At 46.1% G+C, this 20400-nt stretch overlaps 1 protein-coding gene across 1 annotated transcript in view; it reads left to right on the top strand.

Annotated features, from left to right (window-relative positions):
• dnah2 (dynein, axonemal, heavy chain 2) overlaps positions 1–20400 on the top strand; it is a 174476-nt gene that overhangs the window by 75290 nt on the left and 78786 nt on the right. The window contains exons 41-48 of the mRNA XM_067972290.1: positions 1093–1311; positions 2003–2120; positions 7508–7644; positions 8694–8831; positions 11043–11201; positions 12627–12779; positions 16848–16939; positions 19382–19580. Of these exons, the coding sequence (XP_067828391.1) occupies positions 1093–1311; positions 2003–2120; positions 7508–7644; positions 8694–8831; positions 11043–11201; positions 12627–12779; positions 16848–16939; positions 19382–19580 (1215 nt within the window). The remainder of the gene's footprint in view (positions 1–1092; positions 1312–2002; positions 2121–7507; positions 7645–8693; positions 8832–11042; positions 11202–12626; positions 12780–16847; positions 16940–19381; positions 19581–20400) is intronic.

The following is a 20400-nucleotide window of genomic DNA, read 5'->3' as shown; positions in this document are numbered from 1 at the left end:
TCTCCACTCCTCCTCGGTCAATAATATTTGTCTACTATTTTTTTTTCAATTTTCTCCCCGAGCTGCAGTTCCAGGAGGGAGCTGTCCTTGAGCTCCTCAACCAAGAGCATCCTGAGTTAGTGAGTGTCAGCAAGCTATGTGTCCAAGCCTGGTCATGTCCCTACCCAGCACAAATCAGTGGATAACGATCAGGAGTGTGAATCCTGACTGATTTTCTCCCTTCTCAAGCCCAAGGGACACCAAGACTGATTGTAGTGCTCCCCAACTGAATCATAGAATGCTACAGCACTGAAGGAGGCTAATGGGCCAATCCTGCCTGTGCCGGCTCTTTGAAAGAGCTGTCCAATTAGACCCTCTCCCCTGCTCTTTCTCCATAGCCCTGCAAATTTTTCCCCTTCAAGTATTTATCCCCCAATTCCCTTTTGAAAGTTATTATTGAATCTGCTTCCACCGCCCTTTCAGGCAGCGCATTCCAGATCAGAACAACTCGCTGCGTAAAAAAAATTCTCCTCATCTCCCCTCTGGTTCTTTTGCCAATCACCTTAAATCTGTGTCCTCTGGGTACCGACCCTCCTGCCAGTGGAAACAATGTCACCATAAGAACTGTTAAATGGAATACAGTATTTGGCAAGTACAAAACAAAGTTTTCAGTTGCTCTTACATTATCAATAGTTGGAAATAGAAGCAGGAAATGCAAAAAAAAGTGCAGAGTTATTCTGTATAAAAACAAATGTGTTAGTATTGGACAAAAATGGTGCAGTGGTTATTTAATATACAGATGATTATTTTTATAGTTATTTTATAGTTATTTTTATTCACTCTATCAAAACCCTTCATGATTTTGAACACCTCTATTAAATCGCCTCTTAACCTTCTCTGCTCCAAGGAGAACAATCCCAGCTCCTCCAGTCCCTCATCCCTAGTACCATTGTGGGAAATCTCCTCTGCACCCTCTCCAAGACCTTGACATCCTTCCTAAAATGTGGTGCCCAGAATTGGGCCAACTGAGGCAGACTGGGGAGCGCAGGGGAATATTAAGTAAACTGAACCGTAGTCTGATTTGTCTTTTTTGCTCCTTTCCTTGCATCGCAGCTTAAGGATGCTATAGAGGCAGAGCTGACTGAATCAGGATACAAGGTGACTGAGTTCACGACGGCGAAAGTGATTCAGCTGCACGAGACCAAGAGCTCCCGGCACTCCGTCATGATTGTGGGGAAAACGGGAAGCGGCAAGACGGTAGTGTGGCGGACATTACAGGGGTCCCTGTCAGCCCTCCATAAGAGTGGAGACACCAATTACAATCTTGTCAAGGTTAGTGAATGGGCAAGGACAGGAACGACTGGGGATGTAGGAGCATAGGAACACAGGGACATAGGAATTTTATGCTATGTCATGAAACAGTACGATAGGAGTTTTGCACCAGTGATTCCTCATTTAGTGAGTCTCAGCTTTGCCCTCAAGCAGATGTGGTGGGTCGAGGTCAGGCAGGACCCTACTCGGGCCATCCTTATGCAGCAGCTGCAGCATGGACGTGGGCATGGGCATGGGCAGAGGGCTTGGGAGCAGGTCACTGGCCGAAGGAGAAAGCAAAAAGAAAAGAGTAATCAATTGTTGCTGGAAACTAAAAGGTTGATGCACTTTCATGCATTGACCATCTTATTAATAACGTGGGACTAGAAGAGTAGTTCAGAAGTGGTCTGTAAATACTTTGGAAAGGGAATTGGATAGTTAAAGGGAATGGGGTGATGCAGGAGAGTGGGATTAGACTGGGTGGCTCATGTGGAGAGAAACACACCAGCACAGACTCAATGGGCCAAATGGCCTGTTTCACATTCTACAATTCTAAAATGTATCAAGGAGGAAGATTGGTTGCTTTCCAATGCGAAATGCTCTTTTTTTTAAAAAAAAACTTTTAGATTTTCTCTGCCGTAATGTCTCCTGTTATGAGTTATTGTCCCCTCCCTTTCTGTTTCGAGCTATGACCTTGTGGCTTTGTGGGCAGGACTTTCCTCTGAACCCGAAAGCGGTGTCACTGGGTGAGCTGTATGGAGAGTACGAGCTGGCAACAAACGAGTGGACGGACGGTGTGCTCTCCAATCTGATGAGGACCGCCTGTGCAGGTACATTGGTGCGATTACAAATAGCACAACACTAGCTGCAGCCCAGTTTACATAGGCAGCTTCCACTATAAATGTGGACAGGAGTGCACAAAGATACAAGACTTTTAATATATTATAGAGTCTTAAAACACAGGAACAAAATGGGAAAAAATGAAACTCTGTGTTACGAGTTGTTATGATCTGGAATGCGCTGCCTGAAAAGGCGGTGGAAGCAGATTCAATAATAACGTTCAAAAGGGGAATCAGATATATACTTGAAGGGGGAAATTTGAAGGGCTATGGGGCAAAGAGCATGGGGGGGAGTGGGGCTAAATTGGACAGCTCTTTCAAAAAGCCGGCGCAGACACGATGGGCCGAATGGCCTCCTTCTGTGCTGTATGATTCTGTGCTCACAGTGCAACTTAGAAATTTCAGGCTGTCTGATCCAAAACTGGATGGGTGACCGCCGTAGGGACGGTAGTAATGTCAGTCAGGGCCAAGATTTGTCAGAGGAGTTTCAAAGTGATTTGGATGAAGGAGGCTCTTCAGCTCATTTGATCCCAACCTTCCTGAATACCAACAACAACAACCACCTGCATTTATATAGCGCCTTTGACGTAGTAAAACATCCCAAGGCGCTTCACAGGAGCGATTATCAAACTAAATTTGACACCAAGCCACATAAGGAGATATTAGGACAGGTGACCAAAAGCTTGGTCAAAGAGGTAGGTTTTAAGGAGCGTCTTAAAGGAGGAGAAAGAGGCGGAGAGGTTTAGGGAGGGAATTCCAGAGCTTCGGGCCCAGGCAGTTGAAGGCACGGCCGCCAATGGTGGAGCGATGGAAATCGGGGGATGAGCAGGGAGCCAGATTCGGAGGAGCGCAGAGATCTCGGAGGGTTGTAGGGCTGGAGGAGGTTACAGAGATAGGGAGGGGGCGAGGGCCATGGAGGGGATTTGGTTGGTGAATACCAACCCCTGAGTCTCCCCATTACCACCACCTAACTTGCACAAGTGCCCAGTGTCCTGGCCTCAGCAACCCTCCCTGGCAGCCCCATTCCAGCTGTTCAATAAACTTGCCCTTCACACCTGCCCCTGTGCCCTCTTGTTCGACTGCCATTCTGTTTCTTTCGTCTTTTGGATGAGTCGTTAAACTGAGGCCCCGTCAGCCCTCTCAGGTGGACATAAAGGATCCCACGGCCACTATTTCGAAGAAGAGCAGGGGGAGTTCTCCCCGGTGTCTTGGGGCCAATATTTATCCCTCAACCAACATCACTAAAAAACAGATGATCTGGTCATTATCACGTTGCTGTTTGTGGGATCTTGCTGTGTGCAAATTGGCTGCTGTGTTTCCTACATTACAACAGTGACTGCACTTCAAAAAAAAAAGTACTTCATTGGCTGTGAAGCGCTTTGGGGTGTCCTGAGGCCATGATAGGCGCTGGATAAATGTATTTTCCTTTTTGAAGGTTTTGTTCTGGTTTATTTTTTCTATCCTGTTTTCTGGTGGTAGAGCTGCAAGTCCCCCTCCCCCTCAACTTCACCACAGTTCCATGTTTTAAACATTTAGTGGCAGGATTATAAATCAAAGCAGCTCCAGGGAGCATAGAGTAAGGAACAAGTGAATGAAGACATGAACATGATGCAATATGGGTGCCCAGAGGGGACACGACATCTAATTTACAGGAACCATGGATCAAGGAGATTCACGATGTTTGTCCTCCGCTGGTTGCTGCAGGTCCCTTATGTCTTCCAGATTCTGTAGAGAGGGCATTGCCGCAAGCTAGACACCTCATAACTGAACAATTGCACATTGCAGTGTTATTGGTGAAAAATTGCTGAACATTTCTCATCTCTTAATGAAAGTTCCGCAGATTACTCTCCTTGCAGTAGAAATAAAGATGCCTTCAGGGCCTGAAATGGAAATGGGAACTTGTCAACAACAAATGCGATTAAAGGTGCCCATTAAAGGGGTGGGCTGGGGGTGAATTGCCCTGTAAGCCTTTATTCAACAATAGAGGAAGATGTGATGGATACAGTAACGTCAGTGCGCTACCAGAGGAGCAAGCTGCTAATTTTAAATTTGAGCTGAACAACACCAATTTTTTAAAAATTCCTTCTCAGGGTGTGGGTGTCGCTGGTAGTTATTGCCCATTTATTGCCCCGAGAAGGTGGTGGTGGGCCTTCTTCTTGAACAACAGTTTTCCTATGTCGGCGACCGCACAAACGTGCTTAGGCTGCTGGGATACAGCACGGTTTTATTAGGTGGTCGACCCTGCCTGAAGCTTCCCTTCAGAAATTGGCCCAAACACTTGCACAAGGTGAAGCCCACATCTCAAAACATAACAGCTTTACGCACGAGACTTTGGCTGCTAACAAAGCACAGTCTATAAGGCTGATCCGTAACGTTAGAGGATCAAACTAATGAGGAGATACTGGAGAAACCTGGGCTCTGCCGAGAGGCCACCGTACATCAATATGTAAGGCATTAAATGGCACGGAAGAGGTAAATGTGGAATACCAGTTCAGTGTGTGCAGTGAAAGTAGAAGAGGACACATCGATAAAAGGCAAGCTTAGGACTAATGTCACAGAGTGATTAGCAAATGGAATGGATTCTCGTAGGGTAATGGGGGACACAAACCGTGGAATCATTTAAGGGACAATCAAATGCTGTGCTGAGGGGGGACTGTGGATTGTTCTAAATGGATTAGCTTCCTGTTTCCATGTCAGTCTCATATGGTGAGGGCATCATTTGGTTTTATATATATATAAATATATATATTATATATATTTATATATATCAATATATATACATTTCTCACTGACTTGAAGAAAAACATTGAGCCAGTTAATCTCTCAGATTTGCTGAAATAATTTCTAGCTTGCAGACAATGAATTATTTATTAAATTTTCACCCAACAGGTCGGGCGGCCTCGCACAATTTAATAATTTATTTTCACGTTGACTCACACAGCTGGCACCTGATTTAATTTTGTATCTACACATTACACATTTCAGACACAGTGTGAGGGAAACCATGCAGCTAGCACAAGAATTGAACCTCGAAGATTTAATGAATGAATTTCTCCCTCCACCTATTTATTTAATTTTGGCCAGCGGATGGGCTGTATCACTCAATTAATTATTTATTTTCATTTCGGCCTCGTATGGTTGGGACCTCGTTTAATTTTCCATTCCATGCTTAGTGTGAGGTCAGTCATGCAGCCAGCACATAGAAGCTTTGATTAATCAATCTCTACCTGAAGCACAACCATTATTTAATCTTCAACCGGTGGGTTGAGTGTCTCCCCATGCTTATTTATTTTCATATTGAGTAACAATTTTCAGGACCTATTAGTCTTCAAGATGATTAATTGATCAGAAGCGGAGAACTGGAGTAGGAGTTTCAGAGAATCTTACAGCACAGAAGGAGGCCATTCAGCCCCATCGTGCCCGTGCCAGCTCTTTGACAGAGCTATCGAATGAGACCCACTCCCCTGCTCTTTGCCCACAGTCCCGCAAATTTCTCCTTTTCAAGTATATATCTAGTGCCCTTTTGAAAGTTACTATTGAATCTGCTTCCACCACCCTTTCAGGCCGCACATTCCCGATCATAACATGGTACTTGGTACTTTTGTAAGTTTCTAACTTGGTTAGCACGGGTAACGGTTCTGTTTACTGAGGGGGAAAAAAATGAAGCTGCGAGATGGGCTTGAGAGGACCAGTTTGGGGGCAAGTCATAATGGTAGTTATCATCAAGTGGTAGGTTAAGTTTACTGCTAGAGCACCCCCTAGCTCAGAGGCACAGCCAGGAGTAGTCAATGACAGCCGTGTTGTATGTATACAATATCAAGCTAAACAGGAAAATTCAAACAGGACAAAAATAGTATGATAGATATCGCATGACTGGAAGCAAGTGTTCCACTTGCCGGAAGTACATGCATACCAAAGATTTAATATGTTATAAATCGTTCGATAAATTTCAGTGCAGATCGAACAACATAACATCTGTAAAGAGAAAGGGTGAGTTAATGTTTCAAGAGTAGACCCTTCATCAGAACTGGAAACTCGAAGATAAGCAAACCCTTTATAAGACTGTAATTGTCTGAAAAGCACTTTGGGGCGTCCTGGGATCGTGAAAGGCGCTATATAAATGCAAGTTCTTTTTATATACAGGACTGAACAAAACAAAAAGGGGGAAACAGCAGGTAAATGTGATAAAAAAAAATCTTTTAAAACGGCAGATTAGACACAAATCTGTTTCCAGTTGAAAGACACGAGTCCCACACGACACCTGAGGCTCAGCTCACGTGTTCCTTTGCGCACACAGCAGTGCTCCAGAAGGAACCTCACTGGCTACCAGCTTGTCTGCATTTACTGAACAAAACGGGCGAGATCCAGAATGCACGAGAGAAAGGCACCAAGTTCGTGTGGAGTTCAGGCCAGGCCGATAGTTAGTCTCAGCATCCTGAGGTAACATCACCTGGAGCTGCTGCTGCTGGACATTATCCAGTGACTCCTGATGGGGTGTGTGTGTGTGGCTATATATGTGTTGGGGGTAGGTGTCTACAGTATGGATAGTGACATCCAGCTAGCTGAAAGAGGACAGTGTGGGTATGAGAGAGTAGAGTGTCAAAAAAAAAAATGAAAAAAAAGACTCTGTTGGGTTTTCTGGCCTTGTTAACTTGGCCTCTATCCAAGGACTGCAGGCAGAAATTTACAAGCAGCTGCCAATCTACAGAGATTTCCCTCAGGAATTACACTGTGATAGAGCCCAGGATGTGCTGATTTATAGATCACTTGTCCCAGGGAGACCCCAAGCAGCAGCTATAAACATAAGAACATAACATAAGAAATAGGAGCAGGAGTCGGCCAATCGGCCCCTCGAGCCTGCTCCGCCATTCAATAAGATCATGGCTGATCTGATCCTAACCTCAAATCTAAATTCATGTCCAATTTCTTGCCCGCTCCCCGTAACCCCTAATAAAAGGATAGACCATGCTAAAACACATCTGCATCTTAGAGCCAAGCACCGTGACCGTGCTCCAGACCACAGGCCACCCCTGAGCAATGCCACGGGAGATCTGCTGACCAGATAGTAAATATCACTGTTAAACTATCAACGTGTTTCCGATAACGGTACTAAAATCACACTTTTGAAAGCTCAAAATGATAAGCAAATTGATTTCCAAATCAGTTATCGAAAAATCCAGTGACTAAGTTGCACCTTAACACAGATTTTTAACCGAGGAAGAGGTGACTTGCTGACTGATGTAAGGGCTGAAACCCAGCAATCACGTCAGTGCACCCAGTGCACTGGATTTTATCATCGGCTTTATGTTAATTATTTGTGGTAATATTTATCGAGGCTTGAGTTGCCAATTTGAACGAACCCTATTCTGCACCCGCAGATGAGAAGCCAGATGAGAAGTGGATAGTGTTTGACGGACCTGTAGATACGCTCTGGATCGAGAGTATGAACTCAGTAATGGATGACAACAAGGTGCTGACATTAATCAACGGGGAGCGGATATCGATGCCTGATCAGGTAGGCCCCGTCAAAGAAAGCTGCCGAGAGAAATAGATGGCCCGGATTTTCTCCTGGAGCATCTACTGTCTGTGGCAGCACTCAAACAGAGATTGCCAATGCTTAGAATTTAAATCTCCCCTTCACACCACCCCCCCTCCCCCCACCCCCCCCCCCCCCACATCTGTCCAGGAAGGATGGGACAGTGAGGTCGAACACCACTCTGCACCCCTGGGACCTAGGTCTCGAATCCAGCAATGGGATCAGTTTTCCTTCTGCGGTAATTTTGGTTAATTTAAGTGGACCAAACAGGAACAGGGCTCCCTGGATGGTTCAGTGTCCCGGTGCTGAGCCTAACGGAACAGAAAGGACCCAGGAGAAAAATAGAAGATCCCGTGGCACTCTTTGAGAAGAGCAGGGGGGAGTTCTCCCCGGTGTCCTGGGGCCGATGTTTATCCCTCAACCAACATCACTAAAAACAGATGATCTGGTCATTATCACATTGCTGTTTGTGGAATCTTGCTGTGCGCAAATTGGCTGCTCCGTTTCCTACTTTACAACAGTGACTGCACTTCAAAAAGTACTTCATTTGCTGTAAAGCGCTTTGGGACATTCTGAGGTCATGAAAGGTGCTATATAAATGCAAATTCTTTCTTTCTCTTTTAATGAGCCAGGGTACTCCATCCCAATCACTATCCATTGACAATGTGTGTGCGGATTTTTGGGTAAGGGTAAGACTGGGCTCGGCTCTGATCTGGCTCAGCTGTGATGCCTGCCCAGCCCCATCCATGAACGTTCCCTGCCTAGAGACGTGTGCGCGCGCACACACACGCACACGCACGTCACTTGGATACGGCATTGGAGGACTGCACGGAACTGTGCCCCAACAAAGTCAGTGCTATCATGAGAGATGGGGAGAAAAGGTAATTTAACACACACCAGGAATTGAACCTGGGACTTTCTGATCTGTGTCGCTCAGAAGGCAGTGCATTTACCCATTGGACCATCAAAGACGATTCATATTAAGTCAGCGCGTTGTTTGACACCCATGTTTTGTCCCTTATTCCCAGGTTTCCTTGCTCTTTGAGGTGGAAAATTTGGCAGTAGCCTCCCCTGCCACTGTATCGCGCTGTGGGATGGTTTACACCGACTACTCGGACCTGGGATGGAAACCATATGTTGAATCCTGGTTGAACAAACGACCCAAGGTAACCTTTAAAACAGACTGCGAGCCGAAGCCGGTGGTCTGTGGGGCCACTCTTGCTTCCTTCACAAACACAGTGAAACTTGTATTAAAGGATAGGTGTGTGTCGGACTGATCCTTCGGAGGCTTGACCGTCATGTTCGTGGCGAGTCCCAATCACCATTGCCAATATCAGACCTCAGTCGGTCACTCATCATTCTCCTCCGCTTGACCCAGCTCCAGATTCTCACCGCAACTCCTCCTGTCTTAGTTTATACGATCTTTCAAAATGAATGACAATCAGCTGAATGTTCCCTTCCAACTCTGGTGTATTCTGACCCCCACCCCCTCGCAGAATCGGTGGCACACGTCTGCACTTTGGAATTCTCTCCCAAAACCCCTCACCTTTGCTACCTCTCTGCCCTCCTTCAAACACCTCCTCAAAACCCTACCCCTTTGTCCATGCCTTTAGTCACTTCCCCCAGCCCCTCCCTGAATTCAGTTTTAAAACATTTGTTATCAAAACAAAAGTGACCGTGAAGCTGTCGGATTTTAAAACCCAACCGGTTCACTAATGTCCTTTAGAGAAGGAAACCTGCTGTCCTTACCCGGTCTGGCCTATATGTGACTCCAGGTGCACACCAACGTGGTTGACTCTTAATTGCCCTCTGAAGTGATCCAGCGAATCACTCAGTTGTATCAAACTGCTAACCAGAGATGGACAATCAATGTCAGCCTTGCCAGCGATGCCATATCCCGAGGATGAATTTATAAAAATCACTGCTCAATGTCCAATCGCCTCGACACTCTTTGCTGTTAAAGGGGCTACATTGGTACAAGTTGTTATTTCAGATGTTTCGTTTGTACTGAGGTTTAATGTTGTTGTAACATTGTCACTCTACTCTATGTAGTGTGTGCTGCCCTCTGTTTCTTTGTGTTTCATTTTTCTTTCCTTATTAGTATTTTTCCCTTCATTCTCCCCACCCCGCCCAACCCCCAACTCACACATTGTAATTTCCATAAATAAAAGGAAGATGTATTGCAGCCCGAATTGGTGGTAGAGGCAGGGACCCTCAACTCTTTTAAAAAGTACCTGGACCTGCACCTAAAGTGCTGTAAGCTGCAGGGCTACGGACCGGGTGCTGGAAGGTGGGATTAGAATGGGCACCTGGTTGTTCTTCGAGCCGGCGCGGACACGATGGGCCGAATGGCCCCCTTCTGTGCTGTATCTTTTCTATGGTCTATGCAGCCAGCAACACAGAGCAGCATTGCAGAGCAGCACCGTGGGGCAGGAGAGAGAGCAGCACCATGGGGCAGGAGAGAGAGCAGCACCGTGGGGCAGGAGAGAGAGCAGCACCGTGGGGCAGGAGAGAGAGCAGCACCATAGGGCAGGAGAGAGAACAGCACCGTGGGGCAGGAGAGAGAGCAGCACCGTAGGGCAGGAGAGAGAGCAGCACCATGGGGCAGGAGAGAGAGCAGCACCGTAGGGCAGGAGAGAGAGCAGCACCGTGGGGCAGGAGAGAGAGCAGCACCGTGGGGCAGGAGAGAGAGCAGCATTGCAGAGCAGCACCATAGAACTCTATCAAAACTCCTCATAATTTTGAACACCTCAATTGGGGCCCCCCTTAACCTTCTCTGCTCTAAGGAGAACAATCCCAGCTTCTCTAATCTCTCCACATAACTAAAGCCCATCACCCTGGTATCATCCTGGTTAACCTCCTCTGCACCCTCTCCAAGGCCTTGACATCCTTCCTAAAGTTGGGGTCCCAGAATTGGACACAATACCCCGAATGAGGCCTAACCAGTGAATTGGACTGAAATTTCTGCCCTGTAGCAAGTAAGTTGAGAGAAAACATTCGAGGTTATCTGTTCCAATCCGTGAAGTTCACTTACAGACGTTTACCCTGCCTTCAAACAGCAGCCAGAGGAACGTAGTACAAGCACGATCGGAAAATATACCCAGAGAAAACAAGAATCTTTAGAAATGGGGAAAAAAGACCATCAGGCTAAAGGATCTTGGCAATTTTTGAAGAAGAACATGTTTATGAATTCACTAAGCACAACAAACAGCACAGTTCCTCCGACCCCCGTGTGGACTAAAAAGCAGCAACATCTCATTTTACCATACCACATTTCAGTTTATGACCCTCCTTTCTTCATTCTGTACAAGCCTCCTTCCATATTCCTAGCAATTCACTTTTTACCAAGCTTTCTGCTGTGTGCTCTCTTTTCGCAGGACGAGCAGGAGCATCTTCAGGAAATGTTTCAGAAAAACATTGAGAAAACCCTGGAATTCAAGAACGAGCACTGCAAGGAGTTGATCCCAATTGCTGAGCACTGCGGGGTCGTCTCTCTGTGCAATCTGTACGGGACCTTGGCTACACCAGAGAATGGGGTAATTCAATAACTGAGCACAATGCAAGGCAGTAATTCTACCGATAGGTGTAGAATAAGACGTACCAGGAGTGAGTTACAGACTGCAACCTAATGGAGGAGTTTGATGTGTATATCCATAGGGTTCTTGTATGAATTCAAACTCCTTTTGTGGAGCCTCACCCGATAGGAGCACGCATTAGGAACTATGGTACGCACTCCCCAAAATTTTCCATCCATTAACATTAACGGAGGGACTGTAGTGGGAGGTGCATGGTCAAATTCCCAATACGTGCCTCTGACCGGGAAAGCTCCACATCGGTAGCACGGATTCGTAAAATTACCCCTGTAGAGTACCGGAGTTACAGGCTGGAATCCAATCGAGGGGCTCGGGGGAGTTTATATATAGAATAACAGATACCCGGGAGTGAGTTACAGGCTGGAATCTAATCGAGGAATTTGGTTGATTCAGATATAGAATTTGTCCTTTAACGTAGTAAAACGTCCCAAGGCGCTTCACAGGAGCGTTATCAGACAAAATTTGACACTGAGCCACATAATGAGATATTAGTACAGGTGACCAAAAGCTTGGTCAAAGAGGTAGGTTTTAAGGAGTGTTTTAAAGGAGGAGAAAGAGATGGAGAGGTTTAGGGAGGGAATTCCAGAGCTTAGGGCCTAGAAGCTGAAGGCATGGCCGCCAATGGTGGAGCGATTAAAATCGGGGATGCGCAAGAGGCCAGAATTGGAGGAACGCAGAGATCTCGGAGGGTTGTAGGGCTGGAGGAGGTTACAGAGATAGGGAGGGGCGAGGCCATGGAGGGATTTTAAAACAAGGATGAGAATTTTAAAATGGAGGTGTTGGTGGACTGGGAGCCAATGTAGGTCAGCGAGCACTGGGAGTGATGGGTGAACGGGACTTGGTGCGAGTTAGGATGCGGGGCAGCAGAGTTTTGGAGGAGCCCAAGTTTACAGAGGGTGGAAGATGGGAGGCCGGCCAGGAGAGCATTGGAATGGTTGAGTTTGGAGGTAACAAAGGCATGGACCAGGGTTTCAGCAGCAGATGGGCTGAGGCGGGGTGGAGACGGACGATGTTAAGGAGGTGGAAGTAGGTGGTCCTGGTGATGGAGAGGATGTAGGGTTGGAAGCTCAGCTCAGGGGGTCAAATAGGATGCCAAGATTGCGAACAGTCTGGTTCAGATTTGGACGGTGGCCAAGGGGAGGGATGGGATTGGTGCCAAAGGGAACAGTTTGTGGTGGGGGCCGAAGTCAATGGCTACCCAATATTTCCCAAATTGGGTCTTCCCAATATTTTCGAAAACCTACAGAAATAGAAACGAATGAAAAAGTTGCTGAACTTGTCACCTCTTGTCTCCTTTTGTGTCCCATTGGTGGAACTCTCTCTCTCTAAGTGCTGACACGCTCTCAGTTTAAGTGGCGTCTCTTTTAGGTGAACCCGGCCGACCCTGATAACCATTTGCACATGGTTGGGATGGTCTTCATGTTCAGTTTGATCTGGTCCGTGTGCGCAGCTGTGGATGAGGACGGGAGGAAAAAGATGGACAGCTTCTTGCGGGAGATGGATGGCAGCTTCCCCAACAAGGTGAGACATTTCTTGGGGTGTGTGGAATGTTAAAGATGAAGGGTAACTTTTTGTTCAAACTACTCCTTTGATTTTGTTTCACTGAAAATAAATAAAAACCCAGAAATGACACAGTGCAATAAAAGCATAGAGTCATAGAATGATACAGCACAGAAGGCGGCCATTCAGCCCGTCGTGCCTGTGCCGGCTCTTTGAAAGGGCTATCCAATTAGTCCCACTCCCCTTGCTCTTTCCCATAACACTGCAAATTTTTCCTTTTCAAGTGCTGGAAAGTGGGATTAAACTGAATAGCTCTTTTTCAGCCAGCAATGACACGTCAGGCCAAATGGCCTCCTTCTGAGCCGTGACTTTCTATGATTCTAAATATTTATCCAATTCCCTTTTGAAAGTTATTATTGAATCTGCTTCCACCGCCCTTTCAGGCTGCGCATTCCAGATCATCACAACTCACTGCACAAAAGAATTTCTCCCCATCTCCCCTCTGGTTCTTTTGCCAATTACCTTAAATCTGTGTCCTCTGGTTACCGACCCTCCTGCCACTGGAAACAGTTTCTCCCGTTCTACTCTATCAAAACCCCTTTAGAATGTTGAACACCTCGATTAAATCTCCCCTTAACTTTCTCTGTTCTAAGGAGAACAATCCCAGCTTCTCCAGTCTCTCCACATAACTGAAGTCCCTCATCCCCGGGACCGTTCTCGTAACTCTCCTCTGCACCCTCTCCAAGGCATCCAAACACATAACTTATCCGTGTGAAATTAATTTGCCACTTTAAGGAACACATAAAATGTTTAATTTAAACATATAAAATAGAGGGAAAGTAATTTTTTATTTAATGCCTTAAGTGTTTGTTCACTGGTATCAACCAATGTAATTTGTAAACTACACCTGAAAATGGTCTGTTAAAAAACAACCCTCCCATCAATTTGCAGTTTTCCCGGCCGATCACGGTTTTGTCAGGATCAGCTCTCCGGATGGTCCCGAGTGGTTTTCAGAAGAAGCTGCTCGGAAGGCAGAGGCTGCTCACCCTAAGATGGTGTTGTGCAGCAGTCTGCTAATTCACTGGCATCTCTGCAGCTCCCCAAATTGTTCTCGTTTTAAAATAAATAAAAAGATTTTTGTGCATATACCTTTTTGCAGTATAAAATGGGGGAGAGTTCTCTGAAGAAAGTGTACTCCTGTTGGACCTGCTTCCCCCCCTTTAAGCAGCGTGGACTCTCATTCAAAAATTCAAAATGGCTTTCTTTACAGGAAGTGATATTCAATTCAGAAAAAAATAATTTCACATGGCGGATACCAAAATCAGAAACAGAAAGTGCTGGAAATACGCAGCGGGTCCGCCAGATCTGAAAGAGGAAAGGCAGGTTATGGTTTCAGACGTAACACCTCCATCAGAATCCACCAACCAAGGCTATGGATCCAAAAGCTTCTCCTTTCAGGAGCAGGAATTGATTAACCCCTCCAGGGGGCACCCTGCCAAAATTGTACCAATGTAAGGAATCTTACAACACCAGGTTATAGTCCAACAATTTTATTTTAAAATCACAAGCTTTCAGAGATTATCCCCTTCGTCACTGTAAGGGGGTGGTAGTGTGTGTCAGCTTCACCTCTGACTTCTGAGCGGTCCGAATCGCTCCCACTCCCTGGGTTCTAGACCTTGGACTTATTTGGGGGTTGTGACAAAGTGCAGCAGACAACTGGTTTTGGTGCAAGAAACTTTGACCTTTATTCAAGAGAGGAAATACAACACAACAATCTTAACACTCTAATAAAATGGGGAACACTTCAGTACACGCGAGGGAAATTACAGTAGAAAGATACCTCACCCCTCCCAATCCCACTGTACTAGCTAAGTTGGACTCTAAAGGACCAGGGATAATGCTCACCAAACGAAACCTTGATAGTAATTCACCCAGAGGTAAGTCAGAAATAGATTGTAGAGTGGAAACTTTGCGGATCTTCGGTTTTCTCCCGAGTTGGTTTTCTTTGGTCGCGGTGGCTCAATATTACCCGGTTGGTTGGTGGTAATATTCGGTTGGTTGTTTCCTAAGGCCCTTGTTGCCGCGAGGTGTCTGATGGTCACTGGGACTGTTGCTCTGGTTTCTTCTTGTGTGTCGGCCTGCTTCTAGAGCTGCTGTCCTTCCCTGTCGAACTGCTTTCCTTGTTGTCTGCTGGAAACTGCTCTTCTTTCCAGACACAGGCAGAACCAAGACAAGCAGCCCACCAGAGCCAGCAAGCCAGAGAGAGAGAGTGAGAGCTTTCGCCTTGTGGATGTCTCTCTTACAATGCTCTGTTTAAAAACAGTACTTACAAAGCCCTTTGATGGCTTTTTTTGATGGTCCCAATCATATTGCAAATTGTTTCTCCCAATGGGTCATTGTTTTAATTCTGATTTAGAGCTTGTCACATAAGGCTTCCTTTTGTATCCAATGTCCTAGGTGTTGGTGGTTTTGCTTTAAAAACAAAGGCATGGCCCCACGATGTCTGGAACAGTTACCTCTTTCAATGGGGGTGATTGTCAACCCCCTGCTGTCCGTTTTGCATTAAAACAGAGACATGTATGAAGCTCCACGGTGTGTGTGTTGTTGATTTCGTCTGGTGACCTCTCACCTATCCTTCCATCTTAGGATTTTAGTCAGGGTCCACAGTTTTTCCATACTCAGGGAAAACGTGAATTTCTTTAGGGTTTTTCTCTGAGTTTATTGGGGGATCTGTGAATTTTGAGAATCTTACAGTCACCTCCGAAAGCTTGTGATTTTCAAATAAAACTGTTGGACTATAACCTGGTGTTGTAAGATTCCTTACATTTGTCCACCCCAGTCCATCACTGGCATCGCCACATCAAAATTGTACCAGTCCAGGGGGACTATAAACTCAGCAAAGATCAGGGATCCGGTTTCTTTGTCGTTTCAGCCGTGGCTCAGTGGGTAGCACTTTCGTCTCTGAGTCAGCAGGTCCTGGGTTCAAGTTCCGCTCCAGCGACTTGAGCATAAAAAAATCTACGCTGACACTCCCAGTGCACTACTGAGGGAGCGCTGCACTGTCGGAGGTGCCGTCTATCAGATGAGACGTTAAACCGCGGCCCCCTCAGCCCTCTAAGGTGGAAGTAAAAGATCCCACGGCACTATTTCGAAGAAGAGCAGGGGAGTTCTCCCCGGTGTCCTGGGGCCAATATTTATCCCTTAACCAACATCACTAAAACAGTTTATCTGGTCATTATCATAGTGCTGTTTATGGGATCTTGCTGTGCACAAATTGGCTGCCGCGCTTCCTACATTACAACAGTGACTGCACTTCAAAAGTAATTCATTGGCTGTAAAGCGCTTTGGTACGTCCTGAGATTGTGAAAGGTGCTGTATAAATGCAAGTCTTTCTTTGGTCTTTACAGTCCAGTTCCACAGCAGCACCTGGACCAAGTGATGTACTGGGAGACAGCTCAAGCTGGCCAGTAGGAAGTGCAGGATAGCGACTGAGACACACTTGCCTTTCCCTCCCTCTGTGGTGTGGAGCAAGTGGCAAAAAAAAAAATCAGAGGCTGATTATTTTTTGTTAGGCAAGGGTATTAAGGATTACGGAACCAAGGTGGGTAGATGGAGTTACAGATACAGATCAGCCATGGTCTAGTTGAATGGCGGAACAGGCTCGAGGCGCTGAATGGCTCCTCCCGTTCCTATGTTCACAAAGTCACTGCCCCCAATATTGCGGAACAAAGGACAAAAAGGCCAACTTTAAAGTTGAAGCCCTGATGGACCTTCGTTTTACGCTCTGGATTCAGAGTCTTGAGCCCAGCAGTTCAGATTCAACTACCTCCACCCTGGCGAATGGGTGGAAAGGACTGCTCAGGGAGACAATGGCCAACACAGTTGGCAAATGAAACAGGGATCTGCTTAGAGTTCTTTTAGTGCAAGAAGCAACTAACTGGGTATAAGAGGTAGATTATCGTGTGGGAGTCAAACTTTCGGACATCGGTATTGTCTTCTGGTCCGGTATGTTCCGAGGTTCCTGTCATTCAGGTAAGCCCCAGCTTTTTGTTTGAACTTTCCCACTAACAGCCCTGTTCTTTTGCACAGGAAACCGTCTATGAATATTACGTTGATCCGAAAACTAAGGTCTGGACCTCCTTTGAGGATAAGTTAATGAAATCATGGCGATATCCCAGCAAGTAAGGCAATTGTTTCAGCTTGTTAGTGATAATGCAGCTGGAGAAAGAAAGAACTTGCATTTATATAGAGCCTGGTCACATCTATAAACGCTTCACATGCAGTGAATTACTTTAATCACTGCTGCTGTGTGAACAACTGTGGCAGGACTTTGCGCACAGCCAGATCCTACAAACAGGAGCGAGACTCGTGGTTTTGGCCGCGGGAGAAACGTGGACCAGGAGAACTGGCGGCTCTTCTTCAGATCGTGCCGTGTGATCTTTAATGTCCATCTGAACAGTCAGACAGGGCTTCCTTTTAACGTCTCGCCTGAAGGAGGGCCGCACCCTCGACAATACAGCCCGCTGTACTGAAATCTTGCTTGAAGCACAAACTCGTGCGAGGGCGAGAACGCTACCGACTGAATCTAACTGACACTCTCCCCCCATATTTCTCCTTACCCACTGATCCTGTATCTATGGACCGCAGGGTCCTGTTAGATACATATGAAGGTACGAAACGGACGGGCAGAATAAGACCCTCGCTGGTCCACGAAGCCTGCCTCACACTCATGATGGCCGGAGCATCCTGACTAAATATTCCCTCCTTCCCCTCCCTACACCCACACCCCCCCCCCTCCTCCCGCAGCCATGTAATATCCTAGGAGAGGCAAAAAAACAGGGGAGAAACCCAGAGCCAATAAGGGAAAAAGTACTCTGGAAAATTCCTCTCCGACCCCCCCACTCAGGCGATCGAAACCAGTCCAGGAGATCTCATGGACCGAGTGTTCAATTATTACAGTTATAGCTTTTATTCCCTCCCCCACCCCATCATGCCCCATGCTTTGTAGGTACCAGGCCCCTGACCTACTGCCTTGTACTTTTCCTTCCTCCGTCTGCTACATAACAACAGTCACTTAATCACAAGAGTGATTCATTGAGTTGCGGCATTCTGTTTACTGATGTAATAAGGCACTGTATCAGTGCAAATCTCTTTCTATTGGAATCTAAAAAGGTTTATATTTGAAAATCTGGTGTGTAGGGTAAAAGGCCGTCAAAATGAAAACAAGTAGTGGCCTGGTTTTGTGGTGGAAATTCTGAGCCGGGGGCCTGGGAAAGTAAAGGGCCGCCTTGGGTGCTTTTATGGGGAATGGAGATATTGCTCTTTGAGGTAGGAAGGACATAAAAGAAGAAAAATTAACTCAAAAAAAAACAAAACATGCTGAAAATGCATAACTGGTGACTCAGCATGTGGAAGAGAAAGATTGTTTTACATTTTGGATGGGACACTTGACAGAAACTGGCACTGTCAGGTTGGATAAGCCCCTTTGTAGGACACCGGTTTAAGCCGTGAACTCCACTCCCTTGGCACTAACTGTGTTCCCCTTCTCGGCCGTTTGCTCAGGCTTATCCAGATTATGTGAGACTTCAGCATCCCGTTCGACCCAGAGCTGAGCTTCCAACCCCCATATCATATCTATCAACAAGACACTTACTTCCACTTCCACAGCATCCACCTCTAGCTCATCCTCACTGCCACTGAAACCCTTCCCACTGCTTTTGCCACTTCTAAATCCAATTTCTCCAATGTCCTTGCCAGCCTCCCATCCTCTACTTCTATAAACTCCAATTGGTTTAAAGCTCAGCTCCCCATATCCTGTCCCACGTAAGTCCCACTTAACCCATAGTTTATGCCCTTGCTGATCTGCATTGGCCTCCTGTCCCCTAATGCATTAAAACCTTCATTCTAGTCATCAAATCTCTCCCATCATGTTCCCCACACTAGCTGTAACCAGCACCTTACTGAGCTCCCCTCCTGCAGCGTTCGGTTCTCTACTCTGGCCATTTGTGCATTCTCCCCTCTCTTTGTCCCACCATTATTGGCAGAGCCTTCAGCTGCCTCAGCCTTACTCTCCTTGGGACGTTTTCTACATTAGAGGCGCTACATGGATGCAAATTATTGTTGTTGACCAAAACAAAAGAACCAAGAAGAGAACAACAGGTAGAGGGAAATATACAAATAGGCTAACCACTGTACTGCTTCCTGTTCCCCACTGCCCTTTGTATGGGACAGTCCTGGAAAGGGACTGCAGATTTCCAGCAGTATTTCTTGCTTAGGGCAAACTGCCAAGATCCCAGTCTGGCATGTTTTAACGCAAGGTGATGAGATAGGTCAGGAAGCATTGGTTATATGAAAAGGAGCACGGGATAATGCCTGTTCTAAAATAACAATAGCAAAGATTTAGTACCAGCATGTTAAGATTTCGCACCAAGCAATCATGATCGAAAAATCTATGCTATTTCTATAGTTACCACCACTTTAGTCAGTCCCACGTCCTGTAACAGAAGATGCGCATCTCTGCTTTTCTACTTATATTGCAACGTTGTACAATGATTTGAATTGGAAGCACTCTTTTTAACAATTTTATCGTCTGGTGGAGTAACACTTTTCCTTCTGTTCTGCAGCATGCCTTTCTATAAAATCATAGTGCCCACAGTGGATACTGTGCGATACAACTTCCTGGTCAGCAGCTTGGTGTCCAATCAATGTCCCGTGCTGCTCGTGGGTCCAGTTGGGACTGGGAAGACCTCCGTTGCCCAGAATGCACTTCAGACCCTTGACCCGTATAAGTGGTCAATACTGACGGTCAACATGTCTGCTCAGGTAGGAAAGCATGATTGCTAATAGTAAAGCAGCACCCTCGATAAGTGGGCCGAACTATCGTTTGGACAATAAAAACAGAAAATGCTGGAAATACTCAGCAAGTGAGGCAGCGTCTGTGGAGAAAGAAACAGAGATAATGTTTCAGGTCGAAGACCTTTCGTCAGAACTGGAAGATGTTAAAGAGTTAACAGTTTTTAAGCAAGTACAGAGTCAGGGAAAGGGGAGAGGGAGGGGAGGAAAGAACAAAAGGGAAAGTCTCTGATAGGGTGGAGAGCAGGAGTAATAAATGACAAAAGAGATGATGGTGCAAGGCAGGGAGGGTGGTAATGGGACAAGTAAAGAAACAAAAGATGGATCCAGAGGAGCTGTAAATGGCAGCATCAGAATCATTACCAGCACCTGCTGTCCCACACAACAAAAAATTAAAAAAAATAGGAACAGTGGTTATGGTCTGAAGTTATTGAAATCATTGTTGAGTCCGGAAGGTTGTAAAGTGCCTAAATGAAAGATGAGGTGCTGTTCCTCGAGCTTCTGTTGAGCTTCATTGGAACAGTGTAAGAGGCCGAGGTCAGAGTGGGAGTTGGACGGGGAATTAAAATGGCAAGCGACCGGCAGGTCAGGGTCACGATTGCGAATTGAGCAGCGGTGTTCAGCAAAGTGATCACCCAGCCTACATTTGGTCTTCCCAATGTAGAGGAGACCTGCCTGATTTGCTGAGTATTTCCAGCATTTTCTGTTTTCATTTCAGACTTGCAGCATCTGCAGTATTTTATTTTTAATTATAGTTTGGACAATTTGATCACTGCACACTTATTAATTC

The sequence above is a fragment of the Heptranchias perlo genome, chromosome 35 (genome assembly GCF_035084215.1).
Source record: "Heptranchias perlo isolate sHepPer1 chromosome 35, sHepPer1.hap1, whole genome shotgun sequence".
Lineage (NCBI taxonomy): Eukaryota > Metazoa > Chordata > Chondrichthyes > Hexanchiformes > Hexanchidae > Heptranchias > Heptranchias perlo.
Note: the sequence above shows the minus strand (reverse complement) of the source record. Positions and strands in the feature narration are given on the sequence as shown.